Source organism: Heptranchias perlo, chromosome 5, assembly GCF_035084215.1.
Source record: "Heptranchias perlo isolate sHepPer1 chromosome 5, sHepPer1.hap1, whole genome shotgun sequence".
NCBI classification, from domain to species: Eukaryota; Metazoa; Chordata; class Chondrichthyes; order Hexanchiformes; family Hexanchidae; genus Heptranchias; species Heptranchias perlo.
In genome coordinates this window covers 67,214,272-67,235,727 of record NC_090329.1, presented here as the reverse complement: position 1 = coordinate 67,235,727, position 21,456 = coordinate 67,214,272, and the positions used below count along the sequence as shown (strand labels likewise).

Sequence of the window (21,456 nt, the reverse complement as noted above, 5' to 3'; positions counted from 1 at the left end):
CATGAGTGGATGATCCATCTCGGCCTCCTCCCGACATCCCCACCATCACAGAAGCCAGTCTTCAGCCAATTCGATTCACTCCACGTGATATCAAGAAACGGCTGAGTGTACTGGATACAGCAAAGACTATGGGCCCCGACAACATCTCGGCTGTAGTGCTGAAGACCTTGTGCTCCAGAACTAGCTGCGCCTCTAGCCAAACTGTTCCAGTACAGCTACAACACTGGCATCTACCAGACAATGTGGAAAATTGCCCAGGTATGTCCTGTCCACAAAAAGCAGGACAAATCCAATCCGACCAACTACCGCCCCATCAGCCTACTCTCAATCATCAGCGAAGTGATGGAAGGTGTCGTTGACAGTGCTATCAAGTGGCACTTACTCACCAATAACCTGCTCACTGATGCTCTGTTTGGGTTCCGGCAGGACCACTCGGCTCCAGACCTCATTACAGCCTTGGTCCAAACATGGACAAAAGAGCTGAATTCCAGAGGTGAGGTGAGAGTGACTGCCTTTGACATCAAGGCAGCATTTGACCGAGTGTGGCACCAAGGAGCCCTAGTAAAATTGAAGTCAATGGGAATCAGGGGGAAAACTCTCCAGTGGCTGGAGTCATACCTAGCACAAAGGAAGATGGTAGTGCTGGTTGGAGGCCAATCATCTCAGCCCCAGGGCATTGCTGCAGGAGTTCCTCAAGGCAGTGTCCTAGGCCCAACCATCTTCAGCTGCTTCATCAATGACCTTCCCTCCATCATAACGTCAGAAATGGGGATGTTCGCTGATGATTGCACAGTGTTCAGTTCCATCTGCAACCCCTCAGATAATGAAGCAGTCCGAGCCCGAATGCAACAAGACCTGGACAACATCCAGGCTTGGGCTGATAAGTGGCAAGTAACATTCGCGCCAGACAAATGCCAGGCAATGACCATCTCCAACAAGAGAGTGTCTAACCACCTCCCCTTGACATTCAACGGCATTACCATCGCTGAATCTCCCACCATCAACATCCCGGGGGTCACCATTGACCAGAAACATAACTGGACCAGCCACATAAATACTGGATGCGGGATATGGGGTGAGAAGCGTAATGTGACTCTCGCCCTTAAATTGCCCACCCATTTGCACACAGGCATAATTGGCGTAGGTGGCATACGTTGTCACCCACCCCACCGAATTCCCCACTCCTTTCATTCTATGTTCTGATTCCATGTTCACCTATAAATCTATGACAGAATACTTGAACCTTTGGCAATGACAGGGTTTTAAGTCAGCAGACGGCAAACCTTTGTCTAGGCCCCCATTCTGAGGACCATTTTTAACGCTATCCAACAATCCCCCACTAACAAGGCACATAGCAAAGCAGAGCCGCACTGGGAGGGCAACCAAAAGGCGGACGCACTGGCTAAGCAGGGAGCGATGGAGGGAATGCCTTGGAACCCCCAACGATCAGGGATGCTTCAAGCAATGGGGGATTGCTCATCCAACATTCCCCCCCCCACCCAGTCGACCTTTCAGTGGTGCAACTTGCGGATCCAGTTCTCAAAAATGTTATCCGGGCTAAATGAATTGATGAGGAGATTTTGGGACCCCACCTTGACATAGTGATAAAACAGGGAATGCTCTTCCATAATGATCAATAGGTTGTCCCACACCATCATAGGGAAGAATTTATACAATTGGTCTACGGCGGACCAGGAGCAGGCCACCCGAGCCCTGTCATGACCACCAAACAAATAGAGGCTGTAGCGTAACCTCCAAGATGATGTCCGGAATTTCTGTGACAGATGCTTGGTGTGTGCAGCAAATAACCCCGACCCCCAGAAGAGAAAGGCACCCCTCGGTCACACACCGAGAGTGGAAGGGACATGGCAAGCTGTACAAATTTTTATATTGGGCCCCTCCCCACCACATCCAGTAGGAAAAGTACTGCCTTGTTGTTGTCAACAATTCCTCTAAATGGGTGGAGGCCTTCCCGTGCAAAGCGGTGACAGCCCACGGCCTGGGCAAAATTCCAGTAAAGGAGGTTTTCTCACGGTGGGGAATTCCAAGGATAGTGGAATCTGACCAAGGGAGACATTTTATGGGGCAAGTACGGTATAGGGGTATGGACCCCGCACAATATAGGGGTATGGACCCCGCACAGTATAGGGGTATGGACCCCGCACAGTATAGGGGTATGGACCCCGCACAGTATAGGGGTATGGACCCCGCACAGTATAGGGGTATGGACCCCGCACAGTATAGGGGTATGGACCCCGCACAGTATAGGGGTATGGACCCCGCACAGTATAGGGGTATGGACCCCACACAGTATAGGGGTATGGACCCCGCACAGTATAGTGGCAAATAAACGAAAAAGGAGAAAGCCACTTCGGTTTTTACCTAATTAACTCACAAACCTCCTGAGAAACGAGCCAATCGGGAGACTTACCCGTGTGTTCTCTTTTACGTTGCCATGGCGACTCTGAAGATTGGGATGTCCTGCAGAATCATAATGCCAATGCTAGGATTTGTACTTATGAGCTTCCTGGGGTCTAGACTGATCATTGCTCTCTAAACAACAGGCGAAATGATGAATGCAACGTGAATTGTATCGTATGCACCACAGACAAGTCTGTTTAAATACACAGAGCCACTATCGATGTGCCTCGGTGAGAAGGGGATATGAGATGCCTCAGAATTGGAGACCAATCTGTAATGCTACTGTAGGATGGATGCAAGGCACTTGTACCATGTTTGTTTCATGCGGTGATTGTGTTCACATTCTGGTTGATAACAGTACGTCAGGGATACATAACATCACAAAACGGTCAGGTATGAAACTATGGTGTGTATATTCGGCTACCCGGGGAGCTGGACAGTGTCAGAAATTGTACAGCTGACAGATCGTCCAGCAGACCCCCAGGGAAAGGAACCCGGTGGGCCAAAGGCAGAGACGACAGGGAAGACTGGCCTTCTTGGACTTCGGCCGACAGTATCGAGTGGCCAGCCGCCACTTTTACACATAACGGCGCCACATGTTGCAGTGATAAAGGGACAGAAATCCAGGGATCACCTTTTGAGAATAGTGTGAAAATAGTAGCGGTACCTGGAAAAAAGACCCATTTTGACATCAATCATGCAGGCACTTGCCCAGGTATTTGACAAGGGCCTAGTATTGGGCTGGTGGTACGCCACGCACACCAGATCTTGATCAATAACGTCATATGGGAGAATGTTCCTGTGGCTTTTGAGATCTCGGCTCTAAACATTCCAGAACAATTATGTGAGCAGAGATACTGACGACTATTCCAGATGCTGTTAGACCAAACAATTGAGAACTTTTATAAACACACTGCGGGAAGAGAGCGGGGAGATTAGTAGACACCAGGAGAGGAAAAATGGGTTGAGGCGCCTGAACAGGAGGGGCAGAATAGCACCAGCAAGGGGAATATAACTGTATCAAAGAGGGGTACGTGTAGAAAGAGTGACCTCATGGAATGAATGGGGATAGGAGGAGCCCTGGGAACCGCAGCTATGAATTCTTGGGACATAGAGGATTTTTGGGAGGAGCATCAGGCTATGCGCAAAGCGTTGTACGGCTTGCTGAAAGATTTGAATGAGGAACAAAAACAAAGTGAGCACACCATAACACACCAGTCAATTATTGAGGTCGTGACGGTACTCGGAAAAACTCAGGAAAAGATTAATGATATTATTTTGGAAAATGAGGAATCAGATTGTCAAGCTGCAAAGGCGGTAGCGGCACAGTGTACAGGAGGGACTACAAGACCTAGAAAAGGGGAGGATCCCCTTCTGGGTGTCTGATGACCAACTCCGCAGGTGGGTCTTTCCAATGTACCCTGGAATTGACTCCGCTCCTCTGTGTAAGATCTGTAGATACAGGAGGACGATGGTGGCCTGAGGACCATGCCCTAGTAGTAATCTCATGGATAACAGTCCCGGACTCTTCGTTGGGGCAGCCATCCGGTTGCCCAAATTGGAGAAGTCACAGGAATGGGAACTATTTACGGTGTCCTCGGTGGGAGTATTAGAAGGCGAGGTACATTCGGAACATAGTAAACCGGCCCTAACCTTGATAAGGAGAGGCGTAATTTGGAAGGTACCTAACACTGAATGTTGCCACCCGTTTGGAGGAGCATTGGTTTACTCCTGTGATGTAACCGAACCAGAGGATCCGGGATGTGGATTCACCTTAAATGAGGATGATTCCCCGGTCTGTTCCACGAGCGTTGAAAAACGGGACCACCCAAATCATAGGGGGGTTTATGCTCCCAATGGCACAATCTGTGGAATAACCAGTCGAAAAACGTATAAACGTTGATTAAAGACATGTGTGTTCACAACCTCTAACTTCTGCTTCCACCCTACTGAGAAAACCATAATTGGGGAGGATCAGTACTATCCCCACACCAACACAATTCCACCACCCTCCGAATAAAAATCAAAGGAATCCCTGCGGCCGTTGAGGCAGCGCACGCCTTCAGGCACCCAATTCCTCTACTCTCTCTAAATCTGAAGCAAATCTTGCAACGCATCTCGACCTCCCAGAAACATCTGATAACCATGCAACAGAGAGTTAAGGAAAGAGCTAGTCAGATAGATGAGGAACTAGGAGCGGGACCCTGGTATGAGACAACAACAACCTGTCCCAAAATCCCTGGCCACGTCTAACATCTATGATATTGTTATTTGTACAGTCTTGGTTAGTCCTAATAATGCTTATGTATTGCTGTTATGTTCATTGCCTGGTGAGGAGCCTGCGGGCTACCCAGGGCTGGATAGAAATGGTGCAATTACTATACTTTGCGAGAGAAAATAAATTACTTTCAGTCATTAAAGGCATGTGAGGGGGGACATGTAAGATGGCCACTGTGTTGGATTGACACGCGGAATGGCCACTATATTAAATTGGGAAACTGTTGCCACGCTGACTGTTAATGAGAAGATGGGTCTTGAGGCCCACTGACTAAACTGATCAAGTGAGTCTCCAGTCTTGAGGCCCACTGACTAAACTGATCAAGTGAGTCTCCAGTCTTGAGGCCCACTGACTAAACTGATCAAGTGAGTCTCCAGTCTTGAGGCCCACTGGCTAAACTGATCAAGTGAGTCTCCAGTCTTGAGGCCCACTGGCTAAACTGATCAAGTGAGTCTCCAGTCTTGAGGCCCACTGGCTAAACTGATCAAGTGAGTCTCCAGTCTTGAGGCCCACTGGCTAAACTGATCAAGTGAGTCTCCAGTCTTGAGGCCCATTGACTAAACTGATCAAGTGAGATTAGCACACAATTGATCATCATGTTGCAGCCACGATAATTCAGGACATGAATATGAGGGTGGTGAGAGATCTGGGCACTGCAGTCAAGAACCAGTCCTCGGTTGAGGGACCCAGGGCAAGGTAAACCTGACCAGCACTTGAGTCTGGGTAGCATAAATGGGAACCCTTAAGGTATTAACTCTGCATATGTCGTGCTAAATTGTGTTTATGTAACTCGAGTTAGACAAATAAAAGTGTTAACGTTTAACCTGACATTGTGTGTATGTCTGTAATTCCCGGAGTCACAAACATTGTAATGTAGGGAAAAGGCACGTTCCGTTTTTGCCTGCAAAATGAGATTGGGTAGCCTCACTCCAGTGTGTGGGTGTGGGCCTATAGCACAAAGCTGTCCCTAATCTGGCACTCAGGAGCAACCTCATTCTCATTTAGGCCTCAATTTTAACTCTGGGTGGGTGGGTAGCAGCGTGAAATTCACCTGGCATCCCAGAAAAGGCCTGTGGGCTGGGTAAGGCCTTCTTCGAGCAGCCCCCTCATCTACTTTCTACTAACAGGACCACCTGCTGCTTTTCCTGGTTCACCAGGCTGCTGCAACTCTTCCTCCAACTGTTCATCCATCCTAAGGAGTGAAGCAAAAACAGCATCCATGAGAGCCTGAGTGCTTAATGAAGGTAGATAAGGGGAAAAATAATCAGAAAGACGCAATCTGGAAGCTCAGAACTGGCTTGGAAATGCACTACTCATAATGATCACAGATTCTAATGACCTGTGCCTGCAGCTGTGTGCCTTTTTACATTCAGCATCCAGTCATGTCAGTCACTGTGAAGTCAATGCGGCCAAGTTTTAATCAGCGGGGTTGCCGCTGGGTGGCACTTCTGACCCACTCAATTAAAATCGTTTTGGGATCCAGATGACATCATGGACTTCATGAGGCACACACACATTCCTGACGGGTGCGTTTCTTCTCCGAGTCAGTTCCTGAGGTAAAATGGCGGTCGTCGGGATACTAGTGGGAACAGGGCGGTAAATCGACTTTCGCGATTTTAACTGCTCACCTGCCCTGTTCCCGCCAGGTGGGTTGGGTTAAAATCAAGACCTTAGTGTTCCTACAGGATGGCTGGTGTGGGAAATGAAAAGAAATGCCACACTGGCAGTAGTGGTTGGTGGTAGAGTAGAGAGAGCCTGCTGTGCAACTGTTTGCGCTATTTTTGTGCTGTGAGTGTTTGATGCCTTGAAATGGGAAGAGTTCTATTCCTTAGCACCTCACTTGATGAGCACAAAATTTAAACAGGAAAATAATCTAAATGGTATAAATGTATTTGCAAACAGAATATGTTGTTACTCACTCCTGGTCTATCAAATTGCATTATTATTTAATCGCTCCACCATTGGTGGCCGTGCCTTCAGCTGCCTAGGCCCTAAGCTCTGGAATTCCCTTCCTAAACCTCTCCATCTCTCTCTCCTCCTTTAGTACACTCCTTCAAACCTACCTCTTTGGTCACCTGTCCTAATATCTCCATATGTGGCTCGGTGTCAAATTTTGTTTGATAGCGTTCCTGTGAAATGCCTTGGGTCATTTTACTATGTTAAAGGTGCTATATAAATGCGAGCAGTTGTTGTTGTAAATATATCTTACAGAAAGGAAATTTCTAAACAGCGAAATAAATGAAGTTTCGGCATTAACTTGTTATGTGTGAAGACATATCTTCAGAGGTCACATTAAATGTCAAAGGTTTTTAATCAACAATTACAAATCCATCATCTTCACCTGAAATTGAATTGTGAAAGTGTGACATCTCAGAAATACCTGTTGGTGGATAATCTCCAGTATTTTCACCAGTACACAATAGTAACTTTTCTTGCAGACTTTTTCAATGTGCCCATAACAAACGGCAGACATATATTAGGAGCAAGATTTTAAGCATGTTGGATAGGGTCTTGTGGATTTTAATCTAGGACATACTTTTCTTTTATAGTTCTTCTGTTAGTGGCAACGTTGCATCAGTTAAGCCTTTCAAAACTCCACAAATGTAATTTTGTCCTATCTCTGCACTGATGGGAGAATGTTTGAAAAATGGCAGGGATTCTGTAGGTGTAGAAATAGAGGTTTTTTTTTTATTTATTCGTTCATGGGATGTGGGCGTTGCTGGCGAGGCCGGCATTTATTGCCCATCCCTAATTGCCCTTGAGAAGGTGGTGGTGAGCCGCCTTCTTGAACCGCTGCAGTCCGTGTGGTGACGGTTCTCCCACAGTGCTGTTAGGAAGGGAGTTCCAGGATTTTGACCCAGCGACGATGAAGGAACGGCGATAGATTTCCTAGTCGGGCTGGTGTGTGACTTGGAGGGGAACGTGCAGGTGGTGTTGTTCCCATGTGCCTGCTGCTCTTGTCCTTCTAGGTGGTAGAGGTCGCGGATTTGGGAGGTGCTGTCAAAGAAGCCTTGGCGAGTGCTGCAGTGCATCCTGTGGATGGTACACACTGCAGCCACTGTGCGCCGGTGGTGAAGGGAGTCAATGTTTAGGGTGGTGGATGGGGTGCCAATCAAGCGGGCTGCTTTATCTTGGATGGTGTCGAGCTTCTTGAGTGTTGTTGGAGCTGCACTCATCCAAGCAAGTGGAGAGTATTCCATCACACTCCTGACTTGTGCCTTGTAGATGGTGGAAAGGCTTTGGGGAGTCAGGAGATAAGTCACTCGCCGCAGAATACCCAGCCTCTGACCTGCTCTTGTAGCCACAGTATTTATATGGCTGATCCAGTTAAGTTTCTGGTCAATGGTAACCCCCAGGATGTTGATGGTGGGGGATTCGGCGATGGTAATGCCGTTGAATGTCAAGGGGAGGTGGTTAGACTCTCTCTTGTTGGAGATGGTCATTGCCTGGCACTTATCTGGCACGAATGTTACTTGCCACTTATGAGCCCAAGCCTGGATGTTGTCCAGGTCTTGCTGCATGCGGGCTCGGACTGCTTCATTATCTGAGGAATTGCGAATGGAACTGAACACTGTGCAATCATCAGCGAACATCCCCATTTCTGACGTTATGATGGAGGGAAGGTCATTGATGAAGCAGCTGAAGATGGTTGGGCCTAGGACACTGCCCTGAGGAACTCCTGCAGCAATGTCCTGGGGCTGAGATGATTGGCCTCCAACAACCACTACCATCTTCCTTTGTGCTAGGTATGACTCCAGCCACTGGAGAGTTTTCCCCCGATTCCCATTGACTTCCCACACTCACCTGACGAAGGAGAAAGCCTCCGAAAGCTTGTGATTTTCAAATAATACATTTGGACTATAACCTGGTGTTGTAAGATTCCTTACATTTGTCAACCCCAGTCCATCACCGGCATCTCCACATCATACTGAATCAGAGCAGCATATAATGTACCACCGGGCTGATTGCTTGCCTTCCATTTATTAGGGTGAAAAGCAGTAATCAAAGTTATGGAGGGACAGTAAAGCAGAGTTCCCATTCCATCCCATTGGTACCTATCTCTGGATAGGGAAAGTACACTGCAACTGATTTTCTTCAGGATTTTCTGAAAATGTACTATAAGTGACTTCAACAAAACTCTTTCTAGGTGTTAGTTAAAACAACTCAAAAGATCTATGTCATTTAAAAAAAACGAAATTTCCAACGATCAGACCCTAACAATACTGCCTATGCCCCCTAAACAGGAAGGCTCAACTTACTTTTGGATTTTCTCACTTGCCATAAGCGTTTAAATTCCCATTTTTTTTCATACAGTTTGGTAATTACACTCCAATAAAAGTAGAGCAAACTGTCGCAAACAACAGTACGTGTGCAACAGTCCCAGTGGGACGCCTTTGAGCCCTGCGTGGTGTTGCTGGGGTTTACTTGTCCTCAGGAAGCCCTGCATTGTCCCGGCCTGGGGGGAGCAGCTCTCAGGCGGGGCGGTTCCCTCCTCTCCCCTCTCAGCAGCAACACTTCTTGGGGATTGGTTCGCCCAGTGAGACGGGGCGTGCTGACGGAACGCTTCACTCATGCACCCTGGCCTTTCTGCCTTGTATTTTTTTTGAAGTTGTTGCTTTCTGTGCTAACAGAGAGGTGAAAGCGAGCGGGATGGATCTGGAGCGAGGCAAAGAAGGGTATGAAGCGCATTACTCCAACGAGGAGCAGCGGGCATCAATGCTGCCCCCAGCCTCGGAGCCGGCAGTGAGGAGCCGCAAACCCCAGCACAGTTACAAATGCCGAGTAATCACTGCGGTGAGTGGAGCGACTGAGGAGCAGTGGGTGGAGGGTCCACAGCAAACTCCCCACTGCAGGCAGCCCCTGACCGACTTCCTATCGCTCGTTATTTTGTATTAACAGCAATGAGCACGTGTTGAAAAACTACAGTGTATCGTCTAACCAACTTGCTCACTGTTTCGGGATCAGTGCCATTAATTCAGATTAAGACAGTTGTTAGTTGGGGAATATGTATAATTTCTTTTATCTAAAATTTATTTGTTATTTTAATTCTAATATACAGATCAAAAGTATTAGAATGAGAAGAAATCTGCAATAAAAACAGAAAATGCTGGAAATACACAGGCCTGGAGTTTTCCCCGTATTTGCGCCCAGAGACACCTGTAATTTGGGCGCAAACAAATTACGTGGCTTAAAAGATCGCAGAATTTTGGCTGTAAGCGAGTTACGTGCGTAACTACAATACGCCCAAGTTTCCTCGATCTTCTACGTCCGTCCATCAACCTCCCCGCCTGAACGAATCTCCACCCTCAACCTACCGCGCCTCTAAATCCCAATTGCGCTTGTTCGGCGCCAGGGGCTTAACACTGCGATCAGATTTTCAGATGCAGCAGGAAACAAAGTCATTTTTCTGGTCTTTTAATTGCTATTTTGTGAGCGTTTTAAAATTTTTATCCTCACTGAGATCTGCTCTGTATTTTCTGTTTCTTTTAATGCATTTTTATGGTATAAGTCACATTGAAAAGCTTCCCCGATTTCAGATGCTTAAACACGCTGTGCCTGATGTGCATGAATGATGGGTAAATGAATTGCAACCTAATTTTTAAGACTTGAGTAAGAAATACGAACGTACAAAAATGACAGGCAGGAAAAGACCAGTGGTGTGGGTTCAGTGTTTCCTTGGCACCCGATTGTTTACACTGATTTAGGCCCTTTGTGCCCATTTTAAGTCTGGGCATATTCTAATGAGATTGGGAGGACAGTTGGGTGTAATTTGACATCGAAAAAATGGGCACAATTTTGGGTGCAACTTCCGGGTTGTGCCCACGAAGGAAGCTCCAGGCCACTGTGTGTGTAAGGAGGTTAATATTTTAGGTTTAGGTTCTTGGGAGTTCTTTCCTCTGAACAGTTGCTGATGGATCCACTGGCCCAGATTTTGCTGGAGCGGGGCATCTCGCAGCGTGCCCTGTTAGTTAGTCTTGTTCATGCATGTTTAGGTTTTAACATTTTTTGCCCTGTAAGTTGCTGGATGTGCGAGCCGATAACGGCGTAGTGAAGGTAACAGGGCATCTGGGACCTTGGTGAACGACGGGACAAACAGTGCATCTCCTTACCCAACGAGATTTAAAGATTGAGAATTAAATAGAGGAAGGACTGAGAAGGAGGATGAATTAGAGTGGGTGAATTCAATGTCAAATCAGGTACGGAAAAAGAAATAAAGAGAGGGAAAGAAAGATTGGATTAAGAGCGAGATTAAAAAAGAGACAGAAAGGAAAAGTAAGGGAAAAAAAATTTAAATTAAAAATTTGACATTTTAAAAATCTCCAACAGTTGTTCACTTTCTGAGCAAGAGAGGTTGATTGGTAGTCATTAACAATTATCATGTCGTTAAAAGGGTACTCACGTTATTAATTACCTGACTTAACTTTCTGCGGCTAGTTTAATGGGCAATTAAGGTGCAAATGCAGCAACTTCATGAAAATCACAAAGAGGTTTTCACGAAGCTAACGGCAAATCAGCCAGCAACTTGTGCCAATTTGCAGTTTGTGGGGTATCTCTTCCTCACTACAAGTTGCTGCTAATTTGTGTATTAACAATGGCGTGCGTCGTTCAGACACCATTATTTTTTCAGCAAAATCTGGGCTAATGTATATTTGCAGCAATTTTTGTTTCTATTCATGTATGTGTATAATTTTTGTTCTGGGCATTTGTAAATGTGTCTCAATCAAATTACACATAGTTACGTGAGGCTTAGTTACATAGAAATTACAACATTGAAACCAGCTGTTCAGCCCAGCCAGTCCATGTTGGTGTTTATCCTCAATACAAGCGGTAGTCCTAATCCCATCTGCCCATCTTATTCCCTTATCGCTTTATTCACCTTTCGTTCAACCACTTCTCTAACCTATTCTTAAATGTTGACATGGGCTGTCAGTTTCCTTGGAACTGCTCCTGGTCCATTCCCATGACTTCACCGATCGTGTGGCGGAAACCACGTTAATGCATGTAAATGGGGTTTCTGCTGCACTTCCAACAAAGTTATGGTGGTGGAGCAGGAGCTGCTCTGAGCAAATTCCAGGCCATAGTACCTGTTTCAATCACTAACTGTGTTTGTACATTTCATAGCTTCACAAGCCTCTGTGTATAAAAACAAAGGTTTCTCCTGCTCTCTGTCCTTAATCTCTTGGATTTAATATTGTATTTATACCCCCATATTTTTGACCCTCACTGGAAATAGTCTGTTTCTACCTACTCTGTCTCAGCCCTTCATAATTTTAAGCATCTCTGTCAAATCACCCCTTCATTTCCCGAGCTATTTTGCTGTATTTATTGTTTAAAATGGTACTGGTTTATTCATAGCAATTTAGTGAATACTGTGTATAATCCTCAAGCAAATAAAGGCCATATAATTTGAGAGAGAAAATCACAACTGTGTTCTACAGACTGTGGTCTACAAGTGCCAGCTTGGCTCTGTGGTCTACAAGTGCCAGCTTGGCTCTGTGGTCTACAAGTGCCAGCTTGGCTCTGTGGTCTACAAGTGCCAGCTTGGCTCTGTGGTCTACAAGTGCCAGCTTGGCTCTGTGGTCTACAAGTGCCAGCTTGGCTCTGTGGTCTACAAGTGCCAGCTTGGCTCTGTGGTCTACAAGTGCCAGCTTGGCACTGTGGTCTACAAGTGCCAGCTTGGCACTGTGGTCTACAAGTGCCAGCTTGGCTCTGTGGTCTACAAGTGCCAGCTTGGCACTGTGGTCTACAAGTGCCAGCTTGGCTCTGTGGTAGCACTCTCATCTCTGAGTGTTATGTTGTGAGTTCAAGCCCTCCTAGAGGACTTGAGCATGTAACCTAAGCTGGTGCTTCAGTACAGTACTGAGAGAGAGAGAGCTGCATTGTTGTTGTTGTTAGTCCGCAGACCCCCCTTCCCGTTCAGGTGGATGTAAGAAATCTCATGGCAGTTTGTGAAGACGAGCAGGGGAGTTACCAAAGAATGCTGGCCAATGTTTATCCCTCAGCCAACACCAAAAAAAGCCAGATTAACTGGTCATTATCTCATTGCAGTTTGTGGAACCTTACTGTGCACAAATTGGCTGCCGTGTTTGCCTACATAACAGTGCCTACACTTTGAAAGTAATTAATTAGCTATAAAATGCTTTGGGACACCCTGTGGATGTGAAACACACTATATAGATTCAAATTGTTTCTTTTCTCAGTATCATATATAGTATTCCAATTATGCAACATGTATGCATGACTTTTGCATTTTAGAAATTAACATAAATTTGTTTGCTTTGAGCAGAGTTTTGGCCAGATATAGTGTCTTATTTATTTTTTGGTGATATTACAATGGTTGTGATGCCATCTGTTGCCATTTATTGTCTGAGGGAGATCAGCTGTTGAAGAGATGCAGCAATAGAGTGCAGGTTATCAGAACATGCCCTTAGTGGGGAAATTTGCTTGTTGATTGTATTTGTAGAATGTATAAATAGTTAGTGGGTCATTTGTGCAGATCACTTATCATTGGGTATGGGTTTTCTCACTGGTTTATAGATCAGATTCTACATATAAATAGAATTAGCCTGCCAAAAACATCCTTTTAGGAAATTTATTACACATGTTCATCCATATGTTCAAAATGTCTTGATGTGTGCTTTCTCCTGACTAGGTGAATGACAATTTGAAAAATGAAAATGTGCACTTTTCAACATATTTCAGTTGTCCCTGCTCTAGGCAGTGATATCTGCAACATGGATCCTCAGTGAACTTGGAGAGTGCCTGACTTAACAACATCTGCAGATAGGATAATCCTGCTGGTATGCCACTAACCAGTAGGTCAATTTAGTGGTCTTGCACAGAAATTGCAATGTATCCATTCTCCATTCTGACAAGTTGGAAGTTTTCCTGGAAGCTAAAAATATATACATTACAAATTTACTCCTCTGAACTGGCCCTCGAGTCATGGAAGCTCTGTGGCACATAGTCACTGTGTCATATCTGACTGATGGGCCAAGTGAAACAGCTGAGAGCTGAGAGATTGGAGTAGCAAATCTGCCTCAGCCAGCAAGGAGTCACACAATGGTTGTCATTTTCACTGCTAACTCTTGTGTTATGAAGTAAAAAACGTACAAAAATTTCTCCTGCCAGGAAATCAACAGGCCATCGAGGGCTACTGCTCTATTATCTCTGAACCTGCAGTGACTTCTTGTTGTGAAAAGTAGCCATATGATCCATATCTGGAAGACCCCATCAGTTGAATGCCGAATCAATTACCTCTTAATGAAGGTTCTGCCTTTGCAGCTTGAACCTTCCTTCCACTTAGGATGTGGAGATGCCGGTGATGGACTGGGGTGGACAAATGTAAGGAATCTTACAACACCAGGTTATAGTCCAACAATTTTATTTTAAAATCACAAGCTTTCGGAGATTATCCCCCTCGTCAGGTGAGTGAATGAGTGGGGAAATTTGCTTGTTGATTGTATTTGATATTTCTTACCTGACGAAGGGGATAATCTCCGAAAGCTTGTGATTTTAAAATAAAATTGTTGGACTATAACCTGGTGTTGTAAGATTCCTTACATTTGTCCACTTAGGACAGGCACTGCATTATTCTGCATTCCTGTGCCTTGCTGAGCTAACAGGTGTATAAAGTTAATCTGGCATCTGCATTCCACCACAGAAGAGAATTAGGGACCAAATTCAATTGTGCTTGTTAATGTATAAGACTACGGTTACATTTTTAGCCTATAACCTCTGTCATTTATTGAAGGTCTGAACTAAAAAGCAATTTGGGGCCCTGAAGGTAGTGCAAGGGAGGGTCATAGGGCTGATGCTACAGTCAGAGGACTGATCTATAGGGAAAAGATTTTTAAAAATTGGACTTTTCAGCTTTGAAAGGGAATCTTATAAAAGTATATGATACTAAGTTGAATAGAAGAAAAAAAAATCCTGAGTACTATTTCGAATTAAACCATGACCACAGGACAAGGGGATAAAGGTACAATCTGATAAAGGCAAGTTGAAGGCTGAAAAAAAAACAGAAAATGCTGAAAATTCACAGTGGGTCAGTCAGTACCTATGAAGGGTAAAGGGTGATTTGAGTGTGCACCCTTGATCAGAACTCTAATTCTGATGAAAGGTACACACCTGAAATATCATAACTTGTACTTTCTCTTTACAAATGCTGATAGAATTACTGTGTATTTCCAACATTTTCAGTTTTTCCTTTTTATTTTACAAGTTGAAGACTGATGTCAGGAAGCAGTGCAAAGAAATGAGTTCAATACGTGAAGCAGTCTTCTAGATAGTCTAAAGTAGGCAGGAACTCTCGAGCTATTCAAGAGGCAGTTGGATACAATGATGGATTATAGGTTCCTGTGGAAAGATGAACAAGATGGGCCGATTGGCATCCCTCTTCTTCGCTTATCTATCTGACAGTTAGTATTGTACAGGCATCCCCTATTACCGTAGGTTTAGGCTTCTCTCCGATACTGAGGAGACTGTAAAGGAGACATTTGTCACTAGTACTAGTGAGAAAGGTGGGGCTACAACTCCGATCCTGCCATATGATTGGCTTCTTGTATCTACCATAAAAGGCTGTTGTATGTTCTTGATTTATGGATACTTCTGAGAGTCTTGCAAAAGAAAGTGCTAAGATCAATGGGTAAGAGAGTTCATTGATAGCTGTGCTTAAAGTACCACATCATGGTTGATGCAATCATACTGAGTATTCTCTTCCCTAACTGTTCTAGAATGCAGCAAAACAAATGTATAGTCTAAACTACAGTCAAAGATTGGGATTATGTCTATGCAAGTTGCAGACACAGTCCTTCGAATCGGAGATCAATGAACATAGACTATTTGAACAAAAATGCAGATTACTCCCATTATACACATATTTTCTGGTAAATCTTATTGTCTTATTGAGTAAATATCATTGGTTTGTTTAACATCTGCCTCTTGTATGGTTCTGACAAATCCAGTGCATATAATAGCAATTGTTCTAGTAGAAAATAAACATTGAGTTATATTCCAAAAGAATGATGTTCAATAGCTGGATGACAATACATATCTCAAGAGCACCATATGAAAGTTAACACTAATCCATAGGAGTTTTCTTTATAAATTATAGGTATTCTCCATGATAATAAATGAGACCTGTGTTTAAAGGATGTTCCACTTGGTTGCTTATTCACAATGAAAAGTTACTTATTAGGATATGACCCGGATCTAGTTGTGATGCATTGGTGGATTCATTTAATGGATGTTATTCTTCAATTGTGACCTGTTCAGAAGCAAATTTATTAAAATACTACTACAGGAGGCAGCTTCAAAACGCACTGTGACAGAACAACAGTGATTTTCATTAAAACCCAAGCTAAAGGAAATTAAGGGGCAGGATATGAGGCAGCCCAGGATTATAAAATGGGTAAGTGCATCTGTGTGGCAAGAAATACACGGTGAGTAATGTGCCATTTGCTGTTACGCTGCAGCAGAAACAATGCTAGAACGCTGGAAAACCACCACTGACCACTTTGTTGATGGCTTGGTATAAAGTTTGAGTTAGCATATGGGGAAAGGCTCCAGTAGACTTTTGTGGGGAACTATGGAAGAACTTATTAGGAATATGGCACTAAAAGTCTACCTTATGCATAACTTTGCTCAGAAGATTAAATGCGTGGGATAGAGCTCATGATAGAGTGGACTGTACAAGGTCTATGGAAGGAACAAGCTAAAGTCCCTTTCTCATTCTGTACTTTCTTGTATACTGTTGAATGTAATATTTGAAAAAAAAAATCAAGTGTTTAGAAATGTTTTATTGCTCGCCCAATGTCTTGGTGAGTTTAGCCAATGAGTAGCAGAACCGTACAAGGTAGAAATGTCCCAGCTTCATTATTGAGCTAGTTGATCTCAGCAGGTGACCCTGGGGACACCTCAGTTGGCATCAGCTTCTGGGTTAGGGAGGGTGTGTGTTCAGTGAGACCTGGATATGACTTGACCGTGATGTTACGCCCCCCACCCCCAACTCCCCTAGTGAAACGGCTTACCAGCATTCACAGCAAGATCTCGCACACAAAGAGCAGCCAATAAATGCAATGTGATTATTTAGAAAAAGAGATTTGTTTCCTTTAAATCTAAATCTAATTTGTAACTATTTCTTTTTGTCAGTAATTGATAGCAAATTTGGAAAATTATTTACCCCCCAAGACAATTCCAGTACATTTTCTTTGTCTTAAATGCTCCCAACAACCACCAGAATCAAATTCGTGAGAATGTTGCACTAAGAAAAATACATTTCAAAAATGATTAATGGATTTTCTTGCATAAACAAACAGTTTTAATTTGAAGTTTCAAGCATTTTGCTAACTAAACAGCACCGAAAGTTAAAAGTATATATCTTTAATGTAACAATTTTATATAATACAGACCAGAGATCTATATCCTCTGGGAGCACTATGTACAGCTTCGCAGCTAAATAGATTATCCACTAAGAGTCTATGTGTATTTGTTGGAAACATCCAGCAATAAGAAACACTCAGTCTGGCGTATACAGATAAACCTCAGTACATGGTGCCAGAAGAACTAAAAACCAAATTGTTCAAAAAACCACTGAAGCTAAATAGAAGAAATGACTAAAATACAAACTCCTAATTGAAAGCCTAGCATAGAACATTAAGAAAACAAAGCAAATCTGGGTGATTTATATGTTAGCCACAGCTATTATAGGTAAAAGAAGAATCAGAAGGTTTCAACCCTCCTTACTGTGATTGGTAATGAAGCAGTAAATCTTTAACACATTTAAAGGTGATGAAAATGCAAAAAGTTATAGTGAAGTTTGAGAATTTTTACTAGCCAAGGAAGAATACTGCATCTGAAATGTATGTTTATTTATAGAAAACAAGAGTGAGAAGCTGATTGATCATGGTTATTATGTTGAAAAAACTCGCAGATTCTTATGGCTTGCGGTGGATTAAATATTCACTGATTTGTGATGGAAAGCCATGAGCCAAGAATAAATTGCTTGATGGGAAGCCCAAAGAAACAGAAGCCCAAGCTGATTCGAGATAAAAAGATTTGTGGAAATATCCGGTGGATAAGAATCAATGCCCAGCGTTCAGATATGTAGCAAGCATCGTTTAAAAAAATCACATTGTTGCCAAACATAGAAACAGGAAAACTGTGCTCTGTAGAGGCAGATGAACAAGATTGAGTACAAATACACAACTGGAGAAGTGGAGACATGGCGTAAACTATTCCAAAAGAGTTGTTTGTGACAAAGAGGATCATTGACATTGTGGACGTTTCAGGTAGATTGTGGAGCTATGTGCAGTCTTCTCCTTCTTAGAGGACAAAAATAATTATGGGAAATTCTGACGATCTCTATCTCTAAAGGAGTAAAGTTAAGCAAATATTGAGGGTAATTTTCACCTTCACTGGTTGGGCAGTTAACTGGCAGAGCAAATTGCCCACCCATTATGGAACATGCCAGATTTCCATCCCATTGAAGTCAATGGAAATGAGATTCGGTCAGGTTCTATAATGGGTGGCCGATCTGCTCCGCCATGTATTGAAGGTGAAAATAAACCCCATCATATAATGAGTCTGTGAAGCTTCCAGCAAACAAATGGTTCTTCATCGTAAAATATAGTAAAATTGAGATGGTTACACATGAATGGATATGTGAAAACTTATGACAGTTATTTTCTTCTGCATAGGTGCTGCTTGTGTCTTTGATAATTTTACTTCTTGGACTTGGATTTGGACTTGGCCTAAGATCATGTAAAAGTTTAACAGCAGGTATTTGATACTACTTTTTCAAATTTAAAATTTACAAAAACGTATTTTTCCCATTATTGATATTAATATTTACTTCTATTTTATCTTTTTATTGTGATTCCTTTGCCATTTCTGATAAAAGAAAGTGACTCGTGCTGGCTTTATAATAACTTAAAATTAATTGAAAGACAGGTAATTATTTTCTTTCATAGATTTAAAGGACAAGGTTATATTTAGATGTATGGAAGTGTATCTAGCTTTTTGATTCAGCCTACAATCAGCTCTATCGTGACCTCTACCATGCTTGTGTAAACTTCCCTCACCCCAAAAGTATCTCAATGAAACTCCAGATATCTACTGATCATTACAGAGCCGTTATTCAATCCTGAGTGTCGCTTTCTATTCAAAATATTTCTGTGGTCGCAGCATTGCAGGCACTATCTTCTTCCAAGGATCACGTAATTTCTTTGTACTTATACCTATAATCTTCAAACCCAATCCTAACTATATATTTGTTCAGCTCTTTTTTTGAGAGAATTAATACAACGTTGACTGTTTTTATTAGGAGTTTGCTTCACGTGCTCAAAGTGGAGGGGGAAGCAGAAAAAAGGGGCATCCTCTAATCTTTGGTCTTCCCATGATTGTGGATGGGGTGGCAAATGGGAGCAAGTTACCAACAAAGGGGTTGGAAAATTGATAGCAAAATTGCCTCAGCTCCTTTTGTGCACCACCTTGTGATGAGTTACAAAGCAGCACTGGCAGAGCCCTAGAAGTGTGGAACTTACCTGCCCTTTCCACGAATGAATAGTGCATGAAGAGGGAGACTTAAAGGAGCTCAGCAAATTAGTTACAGCAGTTCTAATCATTTATAATGTATAGTGTTTTAAAATGACTTGACATGAAAGTATTATTATAATACATGTTAAAATCATGGTTCTTGTGGCCACAATGATTTTATGCCATATACTAAACTTATTTGTGGATGGCACCAAATTGGGGAGTGTAGTTAATACAAAGGAACAATGCGTCATAATGTAAGAGGACATTAATAAACTTGCAGAATGGGTGTGTAATTGGCAAATGAATTTCAGTATAGATAAGTGTAAGTGGTGCATTTTGGTAGGAAGAATAAGGAGGCCACATACTGCTTGGATAATAAGAGTCCAAATAGGATAGAGGAGCAAAGGGATCCAGGAATCACCTAAAAGTAGCAATGTAGGTTAATAAGGCCATAAAAAGGCAAATCAAACACTAGGGTTTATTTCTAGAGGGATAGAATTGAAAAACAAAGCAGTTATGCTAAAATTCTGCAGAATCTTGGTTAGACCACACTTGGACTACAGTGCACAGTTCTGGTCTCCATATTATAGAAAGGATATAGAGGCATTGGAGAGGGTGCAAACAAGATTCACAAGGATGATACCAGAACTGAGAGGATATTCTTATCAGGAAACGCTGAACAGGCTGAGACTTTTTTCTCTAGAAAAGAGAAGGCTAAGGGGTGACCTGATAGGGATCTTTAATATAATGATAGGGTTTGATAGGGTAGACATAGAGAAAATGTTTCCACTTGTGGGGGAGACCAAAACTAGAGGTCATAAATATAAAATAGTTGCTAATAAATCCAGTAGGGAATTCAGGAGAAACTTCTTCACCCAAAGAGTGGTAAGAATGTGGAACGCACTCTCACAAGGAGTAGTTGAGACAAATAGCGTAGATGCATTTAAGGGGAAGCTGGATAAGCACATGAGGGAGAAAGGAATAGAAGAGTATCCTGATTGGGTAAGATGAAGTAGGGAGGGAGGAGGCTTGTGTAGAGCATAAATGCCGACATAGACCAGTTGGGCCGAATGGCCTGTTTCTGTACTATAGTTTCATGTAACTTGATGTATTCTGTAAAATGTCTCGTTCATTATTAATAAGGTAACTACATTTACAATGGTGGATTGTTCGCTATCTTTATATCTTTTTCTTTTGGTGCATAAAAAGGAAGGAGAGTCTGAGGGTGGAGTGGCGTGTGATGCTTTTTATTATTTGAAGGGATACCTCTTCAATTAATAGAGAAAAAAATTGGTCTCGGAGGAATTTTTTGATTGACATTTAAAAAAAATGTTCTTACTGCCGGGGGACATCTGTGATTTACCAGAGAAAATCTCGAAGTGAAGGTACCTGCAACTTCATTTTGGTCTAAGAACTGCTCTTGAGCTACCTGACCCTGGGAAACCAGAGCACTGGCTGGAAGTAGAGGTCTATTTATCAAACCTCTGAATCTGACCTTCAAAGTTAGATTGCTTCATCAACTTTTCTAAAATGTCCAAAGCTAGCTGAGTAGACAAATTTATAAGAATGTGAACTGTCTCAATGTAGACTTTGAAACCACTTCAGACTTTTAACGATCAGATGTCATCTCGTCCATATGTTCTAGAAGTTTTTGTTTAAGAACAAACATTCAAAACAAAGGGATTAGGATAATACTTGAGGAAAGCAAATGCATTTCTATGTGTTGTTAGAGAACTTGACAAGGCTTCCTTGGTGGAGTCCAATTCTTCTGGTCCTCTTTAGATTTCAGTTGGACAAATTGTTCTCCTCAAACATCTAACCACCAGCTTCAGGAGAAAAAAGCAATTTGGTTCGTAAAATTAAATAAAAACACAAAATGCTAAAATACACCAGCAGGTTTGTCAGCACCTGAAAAGATAGGCTAACTGTTAGGGTAGAGGTCCTTCGTTAGAACTGGAGGGAAAAAAATGAGGTAAATTTATAAGACTCAATGAAACAAAGAGAGGAAATCAACAGGTGAAGGTCATAGGTCAAATATGGTAAATATTAATACAAAGAAAAATAATTTCTAGGCTATTAAACTCATTATCTGTTGCTTTGTGCTAGTATCGAGCATATTTGATCGGTGCGTCTAGAATTTCCATAGAAGTGTTCTGTGAAAATTACAGCAGGTGATCAGGAAATTCAGGGTCATGACCTTTATCTGTTCTTCTTTC

At 42.9% G+C, this 21,456-nt stretch overlaps 1 protein-coding gene across 1 annotated transcript in view; it reads left to right on the top strand.

The window, feature by feature from the left end:
* The first annotated feature begins 9,248 nt into the window (after positions 1-9,248).
* LOC137321828 (venom phosphodiesterase 2-like) overlaps positions 9,249-21,456 on the top strand; it is a 138,777-nt gene continuing 126,569 nt past the window's right edge. The window contains exons 1-2 of the mRNA XM_067984532.1: positions 9,249-9,493; positions 18,400-18,481. Of these exons, the coding sequence (XP_067840633.1) occupies positions 9,350-9,493; positions 18,400-18,481 (226 nt within the window). The 5' untranslated portion in view covers positions 9,249-9,349. The remainder of the gene's footprint in view (positions 9,494-18,399; positions 18,482-21,456) is intronic.